The following is a 21,034-nucleotide window of genomic DNA, read 5'->3' on the forward strand; positions in this document are numbered from 1 at the left end:
AGGGTCACGGGGTGCCCGTGCGCATGCGTGCCAGTTCTGCTCCAGGGCCAGGCAGCAGTGCGCGGCCGCGCATGCGCGTGCTCACTGTTCTAGTCTTGCAGTGGTCCAGCGCCTTTGAAAGTCAGCCCTGAGATTAGCAATGCCCAGTTCCCCTACCAAAAAGTGGAAAAAAAGTAATCTCAGGAAGATCTTTCTGGATTTTTTGTGTTGTTTTTTTTTTTTTCCTCTTGGCTGGTGCTCTCCCACTTGAGCCATAGCTCCACCTCTGGTTTTTCCTTTTTTTTCCCTTGGTGATTCATTGGAGATTAGAGCCTCTCAGACTTTCCTGCCCAGACTAGCTTTGAACTGAAATTGTTGTACCTCTGAAGCCTCTGTAGATAGGATTATGGATTATACAAGGTTTTCTATTGTATGGGGACTGAATTTTGGCCCTGGTTCCTGATGAAAAGTTCTGAAGTATCTGATGGTATGTTGGTACACCACCACTGAAGACATGTAGTAGCAAAATATCGTTTTTATACAGGAAGGAAATGATAAAAGAAGGGAGCCAGGCACCAGTGCCTCACATCTGTACTCCTAACTGCTCATTAGACTGAGATCTGGGGTTACCAGTTCCAAACCAACCCAATCAGGAGAGTCTCTTATCTCCAATAAACTTCCAAAAGTTTCTCTGTGGCTCAAATGGTAGAGCACCAACCTTGTACAAAAAGGCTGTAGGAGAACACTGAGGCCAAGAGGTAAGTCATAGTGCACACACACACACACACAAATAAAATACAGCTTTTGTCTTTCAACATCAAGGATCCTATTTTATCAGAGTCTGCATCCTCCATTGCCTGGATTCTTGTGGCTCCCTGTATTCACCAGTAAATCCAGCAGATTCATTTCCCCAAATGCAGCTCACTGTTTCCACCCACCCATGATCCATGTGCTGGGACATCAGATTCTACAAGGAAAAGAACAGTGTTTTGTATTCAAGAACTGTGCCGGGTGGGGAGTTTGGCCTAGTGGTAGAGTGCTTGCCTCTCATGTGCAAAGACAGACTTTGATTCCTCAGTACCACATACACAGAAAAAGCCCGAAGTGGTGCTATGGCTCAAGTGGTAGAGTAGTCTCTAGCCTTGAGGAAAGCCCCCAAACAGTGCTCAGGCCCCGAGTTTGTGCTCCATGACTGCCCCCCCAACAAAAAATAGAATTGCACAACATAATTTAAATAAAACTTTAATAAAATTAAAACAATTCTTGGTATAAACATTAGACAGCAGACAATCATTACCAAAAATAAATATTTGCTGGGGGGTGGGGGGTTTGCGGGGGAGGAGCGGCAGGAGGGGGCAGACTCTAACACTGGATTTTGCTCAAAGTTGCCTGCAGACAGAAAGCCTATATCGGGGTCCACAGGGGTATCTACCACCTTATGAAAGACAAGGTGTTCTTCCTGACTCTCACCTATTGAGTTTACTAAACTTAAGCATGGAGAAATTTTTCATTAACCCCATAGGCATTGCTTTATCCTGCTGAGAGCTTTGCTAATTTGGACTACTTTGAGCAGCTCTACGTGGTGTTGAAGTCAATAAAAGAATGTCTGCTTGTTCTTCTTCAGAAGTATCTCTAGGTAGATCTGCCGCATTTGGGGTTAAGAGCGAGCTAGATGTTCATACAGTTCAAAACTGAACTTGGTCTTTCTACAAATGAGAAAACCACACACCATCCACGATTTCATACAATAATGATGGCTCCAGATCTCCATCTGTCACTATCATGGACACCACTGGTGGCTTCTATGTCATGAGTTCTGGGGTGACTGCATTCTGAAGCCCCAAATCTGAAAATGGAAATAAATACATGATTTTTAGAGAAGTTCAGGGTGACACAATGCCATGAGGATCTAATGCACTAAGCTGTAGAATGTGAATTTGGACTGAACATTGATAGAAAGTAGGGTGTATTTAATGAGTGGCTCTGCCCGGTTACCCTCTACACAAGAACAGACATTACCTGGAAGAAAATATCCGTAAAAGGTCATTGTGCCAAACTGGTAGTAACAAGGACCCATGGCCAGTCACCCTGGGAGGACCAGTCCTAGGAGGGACCCAGGTTCCATCCTCACTCACAAGCTCTCAGGCGCCTACACAAGGACTCCCCCGCCTTGCTCTTGGTCTGACAGGTCACAGGTTCTTCCAGCTGGTCAAGGAGAATGTGTAAACGCAGGAGCAGGTCCGAGGAGGGCATGTTGAGCATCACGTAGAACATGAGTTCGTTTAGGACGTCTCGGTTCTTGCGATCATAGAAATCATCAGGAGAAAAGTCCATCCATATCGTGAAGATGGAACATAGGGTGCTGTGGGCAGATTGGTGACAGGACAGTGAGCAGCCACCCTCTCTATCGTGAACCTCCCCCCATAGCCTCTTTCTGGCAGGACTCCTATGCAGAAGCTGTTCATCTAGTTGCAGACATGTAACTTGTGAAAGAAATAGACACTCCTGCAACAAGCAGGGTGATCTTCACCCCACACTTCTAGAAGCGCTGGAGTCCAAGTCTTCAAAATTCTCATTGAGATAGGCTATTTTATCATTAATTCTAGACTTTCTACACAGAACCCTGAGACCAGAAGCACACCCACAACGTTGTACTCTGCCATCCACTCAAGTCCCAGGCCTCACCCCCCGCGCTGGAAATCACAAGTGGTGAGCAAATGAGGAATTTCCACTTGGAATCAGAAGCCCCAAGATGCCCAGTTTCAAAGACAGCCATTCCCTTGGCCCCAAAGCTCACTTACTCCTTCACTTTCTCATCTTCCTCACAGTTCGGCCGGAGTGATTTGTACCTGATGAGGGAAAGGAGGAAGTCACTCTATGCTTCTTTTTTTCAGAACTAAGAGGACACCTATGGGGTTGGCTAAGTCACAGCTGAGAATACAAAACAAGAAGGCATATGAGATATATCTATGCTTTCTCTGAAAAACTGAAGAGGTTGCAATAATGTGTCCAATATAAATGCTCTGCCTGGTGACAGTGGCTCATGCCTGTAATCCTAGCTATTTGGGAGGTTGAGCTCTGAGGAACAGAGTTCAACACTAGCGTTGAAGGAAATTTCCAAGCGACTGTTATCTTTAGTAACCAGCAAGCTGCCAAAAATGGAGGTGTAGCTCACGTAATGGAGTGCTGACTTTGACCACCAAACTCAGGGAAAAAATTCAGGTTCTCAATTCAAGGCACTAGATCAGCATCTCCCCACAATAAATCAAAAAATGTAAAACTTTAAAAAATGCTTCCTCTACCTGTAAATGAGTAAGCCAAATATATTCCTGATATTTAATTTAATTTCCAAATCTCAGCCAGGATAGACTGAGTACCCCTGAGCTTGAAGAAGGAACACTCACTTTCTAAACAAAATAGTCAGCACTTGCTCCATTGTCCCACAGAGTCTATAATTGTGTAGAAAGTTTCGAAGAAAGAAAAGATCGCCTTTCTGGTGTGCAGGGACCAGGTTCATCACCAGCATCTCCAGCAGGCCTGCCTCCGGGCTCCACACGTTACAGGGCACGTTCACAGTCCCACCTGAGTCACTGTCTCTCTAAGGGTGTAATGACAATCATCTTTTAAAAGTGGAAATGGGAGCATATTTCAAACTGAGTAACTGTGACAGAGTAGACTGAAAACCACACAGAAAATATTCTATCATTATTGACACTGAAAATCACACCAGAAGAAGGTTTCTTGACTATACCTCGCCTGAGTTGCCTTGTGTTTCCATTGATTTCTTGGTGGAAAATATACTGAGGTGTTGAACTGGTGGCCAGGCACGGCTCCAACCTCTCCAGGCTTGAAAGAGACACCCATACCCTGATTTCCTGAGATCCGAGTCATCTCCCGACATTCTCCCACAGCACGAGAACATCCTTCTCCTTCCAGAGTCACAGGCCAAGTGAGCAGGCTTGACCAGACTGTCAGTTATACTTCCTGGCTACCAGGGTTCCGTGTTCCATTCCATTGTGAAGGAGGTAGGGTCACTGCTCAGGGCCCAATGACCTAAACTGCTTCTCACATAAGACCTACCTGAAGATAAATCCCCCTTCCCACTGCACAATGTGTACACATAGACAAAGTAGACAAAGTAAAAATCACACCTTATCTTTTGAATCCTGAATTCCTGCCCTGGGCCTAGGTACTGTCAAGGACTCTGTTTCTAGGAGCCATTCCTAGGTCAGATCAATACCTTCCTTATCATTCCTCTCATGCTGCACAAATCATTTTGTCTGTCTTACATTGTCATGGACTTTCTGTACTCTTTGCTGACATTAGAACGGAAGACACTGTTAAGTTTTTATAACCTACTTCTAAGGTTTCCCTTGATGCCCCTTTGTGGTATCATCTAGATAATGGAAAATAAAGTATTTGATACTGTGTTATATGTTCTCCTATGTACACAGGACCATATGATATTAGAATATCATGCCTCTGGCCCTGTGTAGGAAAATATAGTTTGTGAGATCCCATTTTCTGGAGAAAATGCTGGGCATGGTGGGGTGGTCTGTTGGCTACACCAGAAATAGAACTGGCAGGAGAACAGTAAAGGCTTTTCTGGGTAAGAAGGGAGACCCTATCTCAAAGCGAGGAATGGATCCAGTGGTTGAGCATTTGCTTTGCAAATGGGAAACCTTGAATTTATACCCCAAGATGGATTGAACACCCGGCTACATATACACACTGGGTACTGGAGCCTCATCCCTCTGATCCAAGTTACTCACTAGGCTAAGATTTTGGGGGTCAGAGTTTTGAGCCAGACCAAGCAGAAAAGTTCATGAGACTCTTTACTCCAATTATTTACACAAAGTAAAAATTAGATCTTTGATGAAAGTTGTAGAGAAATCACCTTCAGGAAAAACATTTAGAGAATATGTGCCGTATATATATATATATATACACACACACATACACATATATACATATATATACACACACACACATATATATATGAAAACATGGTTATAAAATTAAACTAGGCCCAGGAGCAGAGGCTCATGTCTACAATCCTACCTACAGAAGTGGCTAAAGTCTGAGGATCATGGTTCAAAGCTAGCCCTGGTACTAAAATCCGTGAGACCCTTATCTCCAATTAACTACTAGAAAACAGAAGGTGCACTATGGCTCAAAGGGTAGGTAGGTAGCCTTGCGCTGAAGAGCTCAGAGACAAGTTCCATGATACACACACACAAAAGTAAAATATTATCTGCCAAAGGCATGGCAAGTTCACATCATAGGTCTGTAAGTTGCTCTAGGCAAGCTAGTGTTTAGTAAATAAAATACTGGATTTGTTCTACACTGTCCACTACTATGTCACTATGGACTTTATAAACAGTGTTTACTTAGGATGCTCAAGCTATCAGAAATATTTTTTAGGTATAGTCTTTAATTCTAGTAATTAGAGGCAGTGTAGACTATTGGGTCTGGGGAGGCAATATTATATACCGGAACATTCTTAAAAAATCTAGTAACTATAATTATGATAATAAAATTCATTTTCATTTTCTGTGATTTCCACTTTCCATTTATGTTTTGAGCTCTTTTCTGCTGGCACTTAGGTTAAGATACACAGCTATTGGCCGGGAGTTTGGCCTAGTGGTAGAGTGCTTGTCTAGCACTCACGAAGACCCGAGTTCAATTCCTCGGTACCACATACATAGAAAAAAGCTGGAAGTGGTGCTGAAGCTCAAGTGGTAGAGCTCTGGCCTTGAGAAAGTCCAAGGGCAGGGTTCATGCCCTGAGCTCAAGCCCAGGACTGGCAAAAAAAAAAAAAAAAGAGAAAAAAAAGAAAGATACACAGCTATCCTGTAACTCAGTAAATGCATTTCCTTTATATATGTACTGAAAAACTTTTTTTATCCTTATACATTTTTATACTTGTTTTTCTATTAAACTCTCAGACACAGGCACACACAATAACCTACACTAATGACTGTGAATTATCTCTCTTCTACTTGACATCTTTGCCCTTGAAAAATCTGGAGAAGTTACATTCGTGAGAGGTGGAACTGTCACCTCTCATAATGATACTTCTTCTGAAGTACTCTCTGAAGGACCTTATGAGTCTTTAAGCATTTAATTTTAGGATAATAAAATAAACGGGAAATAGTACAATCTCAGATAATGGCTAGTCGCTGTTTCTGAGTGGTGTGTATGCAACTGGACATGCTGCCATACACTTGACAGGCATCACTGTCAAGTGATCCCTCTTTCAGAGTACACATGGAAATAATGCATTGTGCTGCAGAGCCATAGTAACACAAACAGGTTGGTATTGGAACAAAAACAGACCCCAAGGTCAATGGGACAGATTAGAAGACCCAGAAATAAAACTTACACCTGTCTGAAATTCCACAAATGAACAAAAGATACTGAAAAGGACTCTTCAGCTATTGGTGCTGTAATCCTAGCAACTCAGGAATCTGAGGTCTCATGATCAAGGTTCAAAGATAGTCTGGGCAAGACATTCCATGAGACTATTATCTCTAATAAACCACCAGTAAACTGATAATGGCACTGTGACTTAGAGCAACCAGGCTCTAAGTCATTTGGTCTTTTCACATTTGTATTAGTAGAACTGGCACAAGTTTTCTATTTCAAATGGCCCATGGTAGATAGCTAGGCAAGCCTGTAATTTCATCACTTAGGAAGCTGAAGGCAAAGCAGGGTAAGTTCAAGCACATACTGGTTATTAAGTAAAATACCATCTCAGAATACCAGAAAGGTAAACAGCTCCTGACAATATCACACTTGGCACTTACTTTCCAACTTCTGTGTCTACAAAGAGAAGCCTGGGACTCTCCATGGACAAACAGCAGGCCCAACAAAACGTAACCAAACAACTGGATACCAGCTGTGTTTGTTGATTGCTGGGCCAATAGAATATCACCAAAAGCTGCTCTTTAATAGCTGGGTGTCTGCCCTTCCTCTTCTTTTCAGAAAGGGAGATTTCAAAATCATCACTCCTAGAATTTAAAAGAAATTTAGTGAGCACTTGAGACACTGTCAGCTAATACATGAAGTCCCTAGCAAGTGACACTTGGTACTTGAAGTTACTAATGGTTCATAATACACCATTTGAGAACTAGGAGTTATTAAGTTTGTTTAATTAGAATGTCTACATCATTTTCTCATTGAAGCATTGAGAGCTAAGGTGGCAACACAATTATGCTATTCCTAAATTGGAAATGCAAAGGGTAAGATTCCTATTCCCATTTGGCCATAAATCTACCAAAGTGTATGGCAATCTACATGTTTTGATAGAAATGTACTTCCTAGTTCACACATCAGAAGCATGGGGTTGGAAGCATTGCACAGATAATAAAGCAACAACCATCAGATAACCTAGTTAGAGTCCCAGTATAAGGATGGTGGGGGGGAAAAAGGGGAACCACAAGTTTAGCTTCTTAAAACATACATGTAAGTATACAATACCCAATGAATTAATTCAGTAGATTCAAAATAGGATCCTATAATTTCTCAAACTTTCCAGCTTATTCTAGCATGCAACCGGAACTAGTAGCTGTAAGTTTAGAGGTTGTACTTCTGGGGATTCTCAGCTACTTATCTCAAGGTAAGGATGCATCTTGTGGTTGGAACAGAGCACAGTGGTCAGATCGAATTTCACATTCAGCTTAGCTCCAGCTGGAAGGGCAGAGACCAGCTCCAAGTGATGGTATATCCAAACTGTAGACCAGGCCAGTCGGCAACAAGGATGGATCCGTTGGATGATGGATGGATGGATGGATGGATGGATGGATGGATGGATGGATGGATAAACACACACATAGTTACTGAAGGCCTGGTCCAGACCCATGATATGCCGTATATATTGGGTGATCCGATACCAACATCCTTTGTCACCTTCTTACAAGCAAGAGCGGAGGCTCAAGATCTGAGTCTCGGCTGGGAAAATTTTAAGTTTGATTTCAATTAGAATACAAAACCTTGAACTTGCTGGAATTTGGACTCTGTTGGAAATGAGCCCATGTGTTCTGGATAGGGACCATTGAGCTTCCCTTACAAAGCTAGACACTAAATGTCGTAGAGTGACCGCACAGTGTGGTCACAACTATTTGGTGGCAAAGCAACAGTAGATAGGATGTAATAACATGGCTTTGTCCGTGTTTCGATAAAACTTAATTTGTAAACATGTCAATTTGCAAGGCTTCCCAGTTTGCCAACCATTCTTCTAGGGGGCGGTGTTTCATGCCTGGAAATTCTAACTACTTAGGAAGGGGAGATCAGAGGATTAAGGTTAAAGTCTTTCCAGTCAGGAAAGTTGGTGATATACTTGGCCCAGGCAAAGAGTCCAAGCCCCATGACTCATTGAAAAAGAAGAAGAAGAAGAAGAAGAAGAAGGAGGAGGAGGAGGAGGAGGAGGAGGAGGAGAAGGAGAGGCAGAGGGAGAGGGAGAGGGAGAGGGAGAGGGAGAGGAAGAGGAAGAGGAAGAGGAAGAGGAAGAAGAAGAAGAAGAAGAAGAAGAAGAAGAAGAAGAAGAAGAAGAAGAAGGGCCTAGGAATTGTCCCTGAGCCCTTCAGCACAAGGCTACAGTCCTACCCCAGGAGCCACAGCGCCACTTTTGGTTTTCTAGTGGTCAATTGGAGATAAGAGTCTCACAGACTTTAGTGCCCAGGCTGGCTTTGAACCACTATCCTCAGATCTCAGCCTCCTGAGCAGGTAGGATTACAAGTGTAAGCCACAACTAATTCTTTGAGGCAGGAAATGTCAAAGCTGAAGGTGGCTAAAAGAGGAAAAGGTACAGAAAGTAGTTAGGACATGAGCTGGGCATGGTTAGGACATAAAACTAGTGTATCATATAAAATTTCTGCTCAACCAACACTTTAGGACTTTGTAGTTTACAGGTAAACAGTTTCTCCTGGACATTCCAATTTATCACTTGATGCTGATGCTTTAATGGATCCCAAGGTATACAGTAAACCACAAATGCAGAAAGTGTATCAGCACATTTATAATGCTTTCTAAGTGGTTTTTAGTCTCTCTGTGTGTGTACATGTGTGGGAGGGGGGGGAGGAAGAAAGAAGAGAAGGAAGAAGAAGGAGGAGGAGGAAGAGGAGGAAGAAGAAGAGGAGGAGGAGGAAGAAGGAGGAAGAAGGAGGAAGAGGAGGAGGTTTTTATTTCAGTTAGGAATATAATGATCTAATATAAGTAGGGTCTTTTGTTATTATGTAGGTGATGTACAGAGGGAGTACAGTTACATTTAAGTCAGGTAAAGAGTACATTTCTTTTTGGACAACATCACCCCTTCCCTCACTCTCTCCCAGCTTTTCTCTCCCATCCCACCACAAGTTTTATAGTTCATTTTCAACATCATTTCTAGTGAGTAGCACAGCTGCATCTGTTCACCCTTTGTCCTTTCATTTCTGTGTCTTTTAATGCCTTAAGAGAAAAGTGGAAGAAACTGGACATATTAAAGACCGATGTAGACATGTACTGAGTGACATGGGAGGTCCTGGTGGCACACAGCCAATGTCTCCTAACAAGAGTCTTGTTATGAGATGCACTAGAAATCTGTGGAAGTCTTAGGGGCAGGAGATGGTAAAGAACAAAGAGGAAGCTTTAAATAACAAAAATAAAAATAAAGAGTGGAAGGTAATCCATCTATTTCTTTCTTTGTGTTTTTTTGTTGTTGTTGTTGTCAGTTGTGGGGCTTGAACACTGGGCTAAGGTGCTCTATCTGAGCTCTTCAGCTCAAGGCTAGAGCTCAACCACTTGAGCCACAGCACCAAGTCAGGTTTTTTGGTGGTTAGTTGGAAATAAGCGTCTCATGGATTTTTGTTCCTGGGCTGGCTTTGAAGCCCAATTCTGATCTCTGCCAAGTGATTAGCTGAAATTACAGGTGTGTGCCACTGATGCCAAGCTTTAGTCCCTCTATTTCTAAAACAACTTTATTACAAACTTAGTTACTCATAGACAAAAAATAACTTGGGGATGCGAGTTGGGCCTAGTGGAAGAGTGCTTGCCTACATGTCAAGACAGAAAGTATCAATTATTCAATTTAGAGTTCAATTCATTGTTATCCATACATCATCACCATTCAAATGCACTCACGTTATATTAACCTGTACCATTAACAATTGCCTTTTTAAAATGTGCATTGTAAATAGGCTTAGAGTCCTAATACAGATTATCATCTAGCTGTGATTTTTGAACTCTAAAATCAACGACTGAACTAATTGTGGCATTATTTACTTGCATATATCTGGCAAATTTTTCACTGGCGAAAGAGACAGCATAAGCCATCCAGTTGATGACTAAGAGTACATGAATATCCTTCTTCCAAGTACATACCTTCATTAGTACTAGTCCTGAATAAACTTATAAAAAGATGTCAGAATTAAAGAGAGTTTGGACAAATGGGATTGCATTAAACTGCAGCGCTTCTGTATGGAAAAGGACGTAGCTAGCAAACTAAATAGAAAGGCCACAGAGAAGATCTTCACTAACCCTACAACAGACAAAGGCCTCATATCTAAAATAGCTAAAAAAAAAACGAATCACTCCAAAACTAATCTCCAAAGAAACCACCATCCCATTAAAAATGGTCGAAAGACTTAAAGAGAATCTTCTCTGAAGAAGAAATAAGAATGGCCTGTAGACATATGAAGAAATGCTCCACGTCTCTGGCCATAAAAGAAATGTGATGGCAGCCACAAAATGACTGCACTAAAACTTTACTTAGACACATTGAAATTTGTATTTCCCAGTGTGTGTGTGTGTGTGTGTGTGTGTGTGTGTGTGTGTGTGTGTGCATGTGTTCGAGCAAGCATGCATGTGTCCACAAATGCATGCATGCAAGTGTTGATACTGAAAAGCGCACTCAAGGCCTGGGCACGGTCTCTTAGCTTTTCCCTACTACTTAGGCCACAGAACTACTTCTAGATTTTTGGTGGTTAAATGGAGGTAAAAGTTTTACAAACTTTTTTGCACAAGCAGGCTTCAAATCTTGATCATCATATCCAAGACTCAGGAGAAGAGATATTAGCATGTTTCACCTAGTTTTAGTTTTACACAATTAAAAAAATGGGTTAGAGGCTGGGGGTTTGGCCTACTGGTAGAATGCTTGCCTTGAATGGACGAAGACCCAGGTTTCATTCCACATACATAGAAAAAACTGGAAGTGGTGGTGTGACTCAAGCTGTAGAGCTCTAGCCTTGAGAAAGTCCAGCGACAGTGTTCAGGCCCTGAGTTCAAGCCACACAAATGGGGAAAAAATAAATTAAGTAAAGGAAAAAAAAGCCATCATAAGGAAAGATCAAGGCAAATATGATATATGCAATAGCTTATCGCATAACTGATTTAGAATCTTCCATTTGAAAGGACATTATAGAAAGATGTAAAGGAAGCATTTCAGAGTATGAGAAACTAAAAGAGACATTACTTGGGGCTGGGAGTTTGGCCTAGTGGTTAAAGTGCTTGCCTAGCATGAATGAAGACCCAGGTTCGATTCCTCGGTACCACATACATAGAAAAAAGCTGGAAGTGGTGCTGAGGCTCAAGTGGTAGAGCTCTAGCCTTGAGAAAATCCAAGGACAGTGCTCAGGCCCTGAGCTCAAGCCCAGGACTGGCCAAAAAAAAAAAAAAAAAAAACAGACATTACTTTTACCATATGAGCTCTATTGAAAAATTAACTTGAATAATAACTCAGTATTTTTGGCTTAGCCAAAGAAATACGCATGTGTGCTGGATATAAGAACATAATAGCCGGCTCAATCTTGTAATCCTAGCTATTCAGGAGGCTGAGATCTGAGGATTGAGGTAGAAAGCCAGCCTGGGCACAAAAGCATCTGAGTTTTCTCTCCAATTAACCTCTAGAAAATGGTAATGTGGCTTGGCTCAAGGGTAGGGTGGTAGCCTTGAGCTGAAGAGCTCAAGGATAGTGCCCAGGGCCAGAGATCAAGCCCCATGATCCACACACACACAAAAAAAGAGTAAACAGTTCATTTAGGTGGCATTTCAATGCTAGACAAGGCTGCAGTGAAGTTTTTAAATCTGAAAACAGATTCATGTGCAATTTTATTATTATTAAGGTCTTATATAGAAGGGTTATATTTGCAAATTCATGTAATGCTTACATTTCTCTTTGGGGCCCTTCATTTTCCCTGAAAAAAAATTTTTTAATGAATTTGTGGCTGGTCGGAGGCCTGTAATTCTAGCTACTTAAGGATTAAAAAACAGGCGTGAATCCTCTCGCAGTCTGGCCTTCCACCGATGCTGGGGCTCTGTTTGCGGTTGGCATCCCTGTGGACACTGGGGACCTAGACGTGCAGGGACACAGTGAGGACCCGGGGAGCTCACCCAGTCTCCTGACGGGCACGTGGACTCTGGCGGTGCTGTGGGTTTTCTTGAGGAGAAGACGTGTGCACTCACCTCAGAGCGGGCACGGGGACGGCTCCCGGGCGGCCTCGGGCGGCGCCCACGCGGCCCCACGCCGCCCCACACACCAGGCCCGGGCAGAAGAGGCCCCACCTGCACCAGGTCGCCGCCCCGGGTGCAGAGCCAGCGAGGGCAAAGCTCTGGAGTCCCCAGGACCACGTGAAGACGGGGAACGGAGAAACCTGGCGCCAAGGACAGAAGAGGCCGCGGTGGCCTCTGAGCGCCTTCTTCCCTCTCTGGTGCCGGTTGTCCCTCAGCAGCCAGGGTCACCGGGTGCCGTGCGCATGCGTGCCAGTTTTGCTCCAGGGCCCAGCAGTGCTCAGCCGCGCGTGCGCGTGCTCACTGTTCTAGTCTTGCAGTGGTCCAGCGCCTTTGAAAGTCAGCCCTGAAATTAGCAATGCCCAGTTCCCCTACAAAAAGTGGGAAAAAAGTAATCTCAGGAGCATCTTTCTGGATTTTTTTGTGTGTGTTTTTTTTTTCCTCTTGACTGGTGCTCTCCCACTTGAGCCATAGCTCCACCTCTCGTTTTTCCTTTTTTCCCCCTTGGTGATTCATTGGAGATTAGAGCCTCTCAGACTTTCCTGCCCAGACTAGCTTTGAACTGAAATTGTTGTACCTCTGAAGCCTCAGTAGATAGGATTATGGATTATATCTGTGAGCCACCAGTGGCCAACACAAGGTTTTCCATTGTATGGGGACTGAATTTTGGCCCTGGTTCCTGATGAAAAGTTCTGAAGTATCTGATGGTAAGTTGGTACACCACCACTGAAGACATGTAGTAGCAAAATATCGTTTTTATACAGGAAGGAAATGATAAAAGAAGGGAGCCAGGCACCAGTGCCTCACATCTGTACTCCTAACTGCTCATTAGACTGAGATCTGGGGTATTACCAGTTCCAAACCAACCCAATCAGGAGAGTCTCTTATCTCCAATAAACTTCCAAAAGTTTCTCTGTGGCTCAAATGGTAGAGCACCAACCTTGTACAAAAAGGCTGTAGGAGAACACTGAGGCCAAGAGGTAAGTCATAGTGCACACACACACACACACACACACACACACACACACACACACACACAAATAAAATACAGCTTTTGTCTTTCAACATCAAGGGTCCTATTTTATCAGAGTCTGCATCCTCCATTGCCTGGATTCTTGTGGCTCCCTGTATTCACCAGTAAATCCAGCAGATTCATTTCCCCAAATGCAGCTCACTGTTTCCACCCACCCATGATCCATGTGCTGGGACATCAGATTCTACAAGGAAAAGAACAGAGTGTTTTGTATTCAAGAACTGTGCCGGGTGGGGAGTTCAGCCTAGTGGTAGAGTGCTTCCCTTTCATGCAAAGACAGAGTTTGATTCCTCAGTACCACATACACAGAAAAAGCCCGAAGTGGTGCTATGGCTCAAGTGGTAGAGTAGTCTCTAGCCTTGAGGAAAGCCCCCAAACAGTGCTCAGGCCCCGAGTTTGTGCTCCATGACTGCCCCCCCAACAAAAAATAGAATTGCACAACATAATTTAAATAAAACTTTAATTTTCAAACAATTCTTGGTATAAACATTAGACAGCAGATAATCATTACCAAAAATAAATATTTGCTGGGGGGTGGGGAGTTTTTGGGGGAGGAGCGGCAGGAGGGGGCAGACTCTAACACTGGATTTTGCTCAAAGTTGCCTGCAGACAGAAAGCCTATATCGGGGTCCACAGGGGTATCTACCACCTTATGTAAGACAAGGTGTTCTTCCTGACTCTCACCTATTGAGTTTACTAAACTTAAGCATGAAGAAATTTTTCATTAACCCCATAGGCATTGCTTTATCCTGCTGAGAGCTTTGCTAATTTGGACTACTTTGAGCAGCTCTACGTGGTGTTGAAGTCAATAAAAGAATGTCTGCTTGTTCTTCTTCAGAAGTATCTCTAGGTAGATCTGCCGCATTTGGGGTTAAGAGCGAGCTGGATGTTCATACCGTTCAAAATTGAACTTGGTCTTTCTACAAATGAGAAAACCACAGACCATCCACAATTTCAATAATGATGGCTCCAGATCTCCATCTGTCACTATCATGGACACCACTGGTGGCTTCTATGTCATGAGTTCTGGGGTGACTGCATTCTGAAGCCCCAAATCTGAAAATGGAAATAAATACATGATTTTTAGAGAAGTTCAGGGTGACACAATGCCATGAGGATCTAATGCACTAAGCTGTAGAATGTGAATTTGGACTGAACATTGATAGAAAGTAGGGTGTATTTAATGAGTGGCTCTGCCCGGTTACCCTCTACACAAGAACATACATTACCTGCAAGAAAATATCCGTAAAAGGTCATTGTGCCAAACTGGTAGTAACAAGGACCCATGGCCAGTCACCCTGGGAGGACCAGTCCTAGGAGGGACCCAGGTTCCATCCTCACTCACAAGCTCTCAGGCGCCTACACAAGGACTCCCCCGCCTTGCTCTTGGTCTGACAGGTCACAGGTTCTTCCAGCTGGTCAAGGAGAATGTGTAAACGCAGGAGCAGGTCCGAGGAGGGCATGTTGAGCATCACGTAGAACATGAGTTCGTTTAGGACGTCTCGGTTCTTGCGATCATAGAAATCATCAGGAGAAAAGTCCATCCATATCGTGAAGATGGAACATAGGGTGCTGTGGGCAGATTGGTGACAGGACAGTGAGCAGCCACCCTCTCTATCGTGAACCTCCCCCCATAGCCTCTTTCTGGCAGGACTCCTATGCAGAAGCTGTTCATCTAGTTGCAGACATGTAACTTGTGAAAGAAATAGACACTCCTGCAACAAGCAGGGTGATCTTCACCCCACACTTGTAGAAGCGCTGGAGTCCAAGTCTTCAAAATTCTCATTGAGATAGGCTATTTTATCATTAATTCTAGACTTTCTACACAGAACCCTGAGACCAGAAGCACACCCACAACGTTGTACTCTGCCATCCACTCAAGTCCCAGGCCTCACCCCCCGCGCTGGAAATCACAAGTGGTGCGCAAATGAGGAATTTCCACTTGGAATCAGAAGCCCCAAGATGCCCAGTTTCAAAGACAGCCATTCCCTTGGCCCCAAAGCTCACTTACTCCTTCACTTTCTCATCTTCCTCACAGTTCGGCCGGAGTGATTTGTACCTGATGAGGGAAAGGAGGAAGTCACTCTATGCTTCTTTTTTTCAGAACTAAGAGGACACCTATGGGGTTGGCTAAGTCACAGCTGAGAATACAAAACAAGAAGGCATATGAGATATATCTATGCTTTCTCTGAAAAACTGAAGAGGTTGCAATAATGTGTCCAATATAAATGCTCTGCCTGGTGACAGTGGCTCATGCCTGTAATCCTAGCTATTTGGGAGGTTGAGCTCTGAGGAACAGAGTTCAACACTAGCGTTGAAGGAAATTTCCAAGCGACTGTTATCTTTAGTAACCAGCAAGCTGCCAAAAATGGAGGTGTAGCTCACGTAATGGAGTGCTGACTTTGACCACCAAACTCAGGGAAAAAATTCAGGTTCTCAATTCAAGGCACTGGATCAGCATCCCCCCACAATAAATCAAAAAATGTAAAACTTTAAAAAATGCTTCCTCTACCTGTAAATGAGTAAGCCAAATATATTCCTGATATTTAATTTAATTTCCAAATCTCAGCCAGGATAGACTGAGTACCCCTGAGCTTGAAGAAGGAACACTCACTTTCTAAACAAAATAGTCAGCACTTGCTCCATTGTCCCACAGAGTCTATAATTGTGTAGAAAGTTTCGAAGAAAGAAAAGATCGCCTTTCTGGTGTGCAGGGACCAGGTTCATCACCAGCATCTCCAGCAGGCCTGCCTCCGGGCTCCACACGTTACAGGGCACGTTCACAGTCCCACCTGAGTCACTGTCTCTCTAAGGGTGTAATGACAATTATCTTTTAAAAGTGGAAATGGGAGCATATTTCAAACTGAGTAACTATGACAGAGTAGATTGAAAACCACACAGAAAATATTCTATCATTATTGGCACTGAAAATCACACCAGAAGAAGGTTTCTTGACTATACCTCACCTGAGTTGCCTTGTGTTTCCATTGATTTCTTGGTGGAAAATATACTGAGGTGTTGAACTGGTGGCCAGGCACGGCTCCAACCTCTCCAGGCTTGAAAGAGACACCCATACCCTGATTTCCTGAGACCCGAGTCGTCTCCCGACATTCTCCCACAGCACGAGAACATCCTTCTCCTTCCAGAGTCACAGGCCAAGTGAGCAGGCTTGACCAGACTGTCAGTTATACTTCCTGGCTACCAGGGTTCCGTGTTCCATTCCATTGTGAAGGAGGTAGGGTCACTGCTCAGGGCCCAATGACCTAATCTGCTTCTCACATAAGACCTACCTGAAGATAAATCCCCCTTCCCACTGCACAATGTGTACACATAGACAAAGTAGACAAAGTAAAAATCACACCTTATCTTTTGAATCCTGAATTCCTGCCCTGGGCCTAGGTACTGTCAAGGACTCTGTTTCTAGGAGCCATTCCTAGGTCAGATCAATACCTTCCTTATCATTCCTCTCATGCTGCACAAATCATTTTGTCTGTCTTACATTGTCATGGACTTTCTGTACTCTTTGCTGACATTAGAACGGAAGACACTGTTAAGTTTTTATAACCTACTTCTTAGGTTTCCCTTGATGCCCCTTTGTGGTATCATCTAGATAATGGAAAATAAAGTATTTGATACTGTGTTATATGTTCTCCTATGTACACAGGACCATATGATATTAGAATATCACGCCTCTGGCCCTGTGTAGGAAAATATAGTTTGTGAGATCCCATTTTCTGGAGAAAATGCTGGGCATGGTGGGGTGGTCTGTTGGCTACACCAGAAATAGAACTGGCAGGAGAACAGTAAAGGCTTTTCTGGGTAAGAAGGGAGACCCTATCTCAAAGCAAGGAATGGATCCAGTGGTTGAGCATTTGCTTTGCAAATGGGAAACCTTGAATTTATACCCCAAGATGGATTGAACACCCGGCTACATATACACACTGGGTACTGGAGCCTCATCCCTCTGATCCAAGTTACTCACTAGGCTAAGATTTTGGGGGTCAGAGTTTTGAGCCAGACCAAGCAGAAAAGTTCATGAGACTCTTTACTCCAATTATTTACACAAAGTAAAAATTAGATCTTTGATGAAAGTTGTAGAGAAATCACCTTCAGGAAAAACATTTAGAGAATATGTGCCGTATATATATATATATATATATATATATATATATATACACACACATACACATATATACATATATATATACACACACACACATATACATATATGAAAACATGGTTATAAAATTAAACTAGGCCCAGGAGCAGAGGCTCATGTCTACATGTCTACATGTCTACATGGCTAAAGTCTGAGGATCATGGTTCAAAGCTAGCCCTTGTACTAAAATCCGTGAGACCCTTATCTCCAATTAACTACTAGAAAACAGAAGGTACACTATGGCTCAAAGGGTAGGTAGGTAGCCTTGCGCTGAAGAGCTCAGAGACAAGTTCCATGATACACACACACAAAAGTAAAATATTATCTGCCAAAGGCATGGCAAGTTCACATCATAGGTCTGTAAGTTGCTCTAGGCAAGCTAGTGTTTAGTAAATAAAATACTGGATTTGTTCTACACTGTCCACTACTATGTCACTATGGACTTTATAAACAGTGTTTACTTAGGATGCTCAAGCTATCAGAAATATTTTTTAGGTGTAGTCTTTAATTCTAGTAATTAGAGGCAGTGTAGACTATTGGGTCTGGGGAGGCAATATTATATACCGGAACATTCTTAAAAAATCTAGTAACTATAATTATGATAATAAAATTCATTTTCATTTTCTGTGATTTCCACTTTCCATTTATGTTTTGAGCTCTTTTCTGCTGGCACTTAGGTTAAGATACACAGCTATTGGCCGGGAGTTTGGCCTAGTGGTAGAGTGCTTGTCTAGCACTCACGAAGACCCGAGTTCAATTCCTCGGTACCACATACATAGAAAAAAGCTGGAAGTGGTGCTGAAGCTCAAGTGGTAGAGCTCTGGCCTTGAGAAAGTCCAAGGGCAGGGTTCATGCCCTGAGCTCAAGCCCAGGACTGGCAAAAAAAAAAAAAAAGAAAAAAAAAGAAAGATACACAGCTATCCTGTAACTCAGTAAATGCATTTCCTTTATATATGTACTGAAAAACTTTTTTTATCCTTATACATTTTTATACTTGTTTTTCTATTAAACTCTCAGACACAGGCACACACATTAACCTACACTAATGACTGTGAATTATCTCTCTTCTACTTGACATCTTTGCCCTTGAAAAATCTGGAGAAGTTACATTCGTGAGAGGTGGAACTGTCACCTCTCATAATGACACTTCTTCTGAAGTACTCTCTGAAGGACCTTATGAGTCTTTAAGCATTTAATTTTAGGATAATAAAATAAACGGGAAATAGTACAATCTCAGATAATGGCTAGTCGCTGTTTCTGAGTGGTGTGTATGCAACTGGACATGCTGCCATACACTTGACAGGCATCACTGTCAAGTGATCCCTCTTTCAGAGTACACATGGAAATAATGCATTGTGCTGCAGAGCCATAGTAACACAAACAGGTTGGTATTGGAATAAAAACAGACCCCAAGGTCAATGGGACAGATTAGAAGACCCAGAAATAAAACTTACACCTGTCTGAAATTCCACAAATGAACAAAAGATACTGAAAAGGACTCTTCAGCTATTGGTGCTGTAATCCTAGCAACTCAGGAATCTGAGGTCTCATGATCAAGGTTCAAAGATAGTCTGGGCAAGACATTCCATGAGACTATTATCTCTAATAAACCACCAGTAAACTGATAATGGCACTGTGACTTAGAGCAACCAGGCTCTAAGTCATTTGGTCTTTTCACATTTGTATTAGTAGAACTGGCACAAGTTTTCTATTTCAAATGGCCCATGGTAGATAGCTAGGCAAGCCTGTAATTTCATCACTTAGGAAGCTGAAGGCAAAGCAGGGTAAGTTCAAGCACATACTGGTTATTAAGTAAAATACCATCTCAGAATACCAGAAAGGTAAACAGCTCCTGACAATATCACACTTGGCACTTACTTTCCAACTTCTGTGTCTACAAAGAGAAGCCTGGGACTCTCCATGGACAAACAGCAGGCCCAACAAAACGTAACCAAACAACTGGATACCAGCTGTGTTTGTTGATTGCTGGGCCAATAGAATATCACCAAAAGCTGCTCTTTAATAGCTGGGTGTCTGCCCTTCCTCTTCTTTTCAGAAAGGGAGATTTCAAAATCATCACTCCTAGAATTTAAAAGAAATTTAGTGAGCACTTGAGACACTGTCAGCTAATACATGAAGTCCCTAGCAAGTGACACTTGGTACTTGAAGTTACTAATGGTTCATAATACACCATTTGAGAACTAGGAGTTATTAAGTTTGTTTAATTAGAATGTCTACATCATTTTCTCATTGAAGCATTGAGAGCTAAGGTGGCAACACAATTATGCTATTCCTAAATTGGAAATGCAAAGGGTAAGATTCCTATTCCCATTTGGCCATAAATCTACCAAAGTGTATGGCAATCTACATGTTTTGATAGAAATGTACTTCCTAGTTCACACATCAGAAGCATGGGGTTGGAAGCATTGCACAGATAATAAAGCAACAACCATCAGATAACCTAGTTAGAGTCCCAGTATAAGGATGGTGGGGGGGAAAAAGGGGAACCACAAGTTTAGCTTCTTAAAACATACATGTAAGTATACAATACCCAATGAATTAATTCAGTAGATTCAAAATAGGATCCTATAATTTCTCAAACTTTCCAGCTTATTCTAGCATGCAACCGGAACTAGTAGCTGTAAGTTTAGAGGTTGTACTTCTGGGGATTCTCAGCTACTTATCTCAAGGTAAGGATGCATCTTGTGGTTGGAACAGACCACAGTGGTCAGATCGAATTTCACATTCAGCTTAGCTCCAGCTGGAAGGGCAGAGACCAGCTCCAAGTGATGGTATATCCAAACTGTAGACCAGGCCAGTCGGCAACAAGGATGGATTCGGCAACAAGGATGGATCCGTTGGATGATGGATGGATGGATGGATGGATGGATGGATGGATGAACACACACATAGTTACTGAAGGCCTGGTCCAGACCCATGATATGCCGTATATATTGGGTGATCCGATACCAACATCCTTTGTCACCTTCTTACAAGCAAGAGCGGAGGCTCAAGATCTGAGTCTCGGCTGGGAAAATTTTAAGTTTGATTTCAATTAGAATACAAAACCTTGAACTTGCTGGAATTTGGACTCTGTTGGAAATGAGCCCATGTGTTCTGGATAGGGACCATTGAGCTTCCCTTACAAAGCTAGACACTAAATGTCGTAGAGTGACCGCACAGTGTGGTCACAACTATTTGGTGGCAAAGCAACAGTAGATAGGATGTAATAACATGGCTTTGTCCGTGTTTCGATAAAACTTAATTTGTAAACATGTCAATTTGCAAGGCTTCCCAGTTTGCCAACCATTCTTCTAGGGGGCGGTGTTTCATGCCTGGAAATTCTAACTACTTAGGAAGGGGAGATCAGAGGATTAAGG

At 42.7% G+C, this 21,034-nt stretch overlaps 2 protein-coding genes across 9 annotated transcripts; both read right to left on the minus strand.

Moving 5' to 3' along the window:
- Positions 1-1,252: 1,252 nt before the first annotated feature.
- LOC150044698 (ral guanine nucleotide dissociation stimulator-like) lies at positions 1,253-8,401 on the minus strand. 5 transcript variants are annotated; one of them, XM_090321018.1, is made up of 6 exons: positions 7,462-7,743; positions 6,789-6,992; positions 3,384-3,577; positions 2,781-2,828; positions 2,115-2,341; positions 1,253-1,825 (listed from the first exon to the last, which is right to left on the minus strand). In XM_090321018.1, the coding sequence occupies exons 3-6, from the start codon at positions 3,503-3,505 to the stop codon at positions 1,782-1,784; spliced, it is 441 nt and encodes a 146-aa protein (XP_090177144.1). In that variant the 5' UTR covers positions 3,506-3,577; positions 6,789-6,992; positions 7,462-7,743; the 3' UTR covers positions 1,253-1,781. The 5 variants fall into 5 exon arrangements, with proteins under 5 accessions (XP_090177144.1, XP_090177142.1, XP_090177140.1 ...); XM_090321016.1 differs by having other exon boundaries at positions 6,789-7,743; XM_090321014.1 differs by lacking the exons at positions 6,789-6,992; positions 7,462-7,743 and adding an exon at positions 3,731-3,850.
- A 6,060-nt stretch (positions 8,402-14,461) lies between these two features.
- LOC150044699 (ral guanine nucleotide dissociation stimulator-like) lies at positions 14,462-20,357 on the minus strand. Of its 4 annotated transcripts, XM_090321031.1 has the most exons (6): positions 20,206-20,357; positions 19,533-19,736; positions 16,110-16,303; positions 15,507-15,554; positions 14,841-15,067; positions 14,462-14,551 (listed from the first exon to the last, which is right to left on the minus strand). In XM_090321031.1, the coding sequence occupies exons 3-6, from the start codon at positions 16,229-16,231 to the stop codon at positions 14,508-14,510; spliced, it is 441 nt and encodes a 146-aa protein (XP_090177157.1). In that variant the 5' UTR covers positions 16,232-16,303; positions 19,533-19,736; positions 20,206-20,357; the 3' UTR covers positions 14,462-14,507. The 4 variants fall into 4 exon arrangements, with proteins under 4 accessions (XP_090177157.1, XP_090177156.1, XP_090177159.1 ...); XM_090321030.1 differs by having other exon boundaries at positions 19,533-20,357; XM_090321033.1 differs by lacking the exon at positions 16,110-16,303 and having other exon boundaries at positions 19,533-20,357.
- Between the last annotated feature and the right edge of the window lie 677 nt (positions 20,358-21,034).

The sequence above is a fragment of the Megascapheus bottae genome, chromosome 29, assembly GCF_031878675.1.
Source record: "Megascapheus bottae isolate mThoBot1 chromosome 29, mThoBot2.hap1, whole genome shotgun sequence".
NCBI lineage: Eukaryota > Metazoa > Chordata > Mammalia > Rodentia > Geomyidae > Megascapheus > Megascapheus bottae.

Excerpts from the sequence above, each read along its gene's own strand:
- LOC150044699 (XM_090321031.1), bottom strand. The coding sequence starts at position 16,231 with ATGCTGGTGATGAACCTGGTCCCTGCACACCAGAAAGGCGATCTTTTC. Across the intron at positions 15,555-16,109 it reads CTGACTATTTTGTTTAGAAA|GTACAAATCACTCCGGCCGA; the intron begins GTGAGTGTTCCT and ends TTCCCTCATCAG. Across the intron at positions 15,068-15,506 it reads GAAGATGAGAAAGTGAAGGA|CACCCTATGTTCCATCTTCA; the intron begins GTAAGTGAGCTT and ends ATCTGCCCACAG.
- LOC150044698 (XM_090321014.1), bottom strand. The coding sequence starts at position 3,757 with ATGGAAACACAAGGCAACTCAGGCGAG. Across the intron at positions 3,578-3,730 it reads CACAAGGCAACTCAGGCGAG|AGAGACAGTGACTCAGGTGG; the intron begins GTATAGTCAAGA and ends TTACACCCTTAG. Across the intron at positions 2,342-2,780 it reads GAAGATGAGAAAGTGAAGGA|CACCCTATGTTCCATCTTCA; the intron begins GTAAGTGAGCTT and ends ATCTGCCCACAG.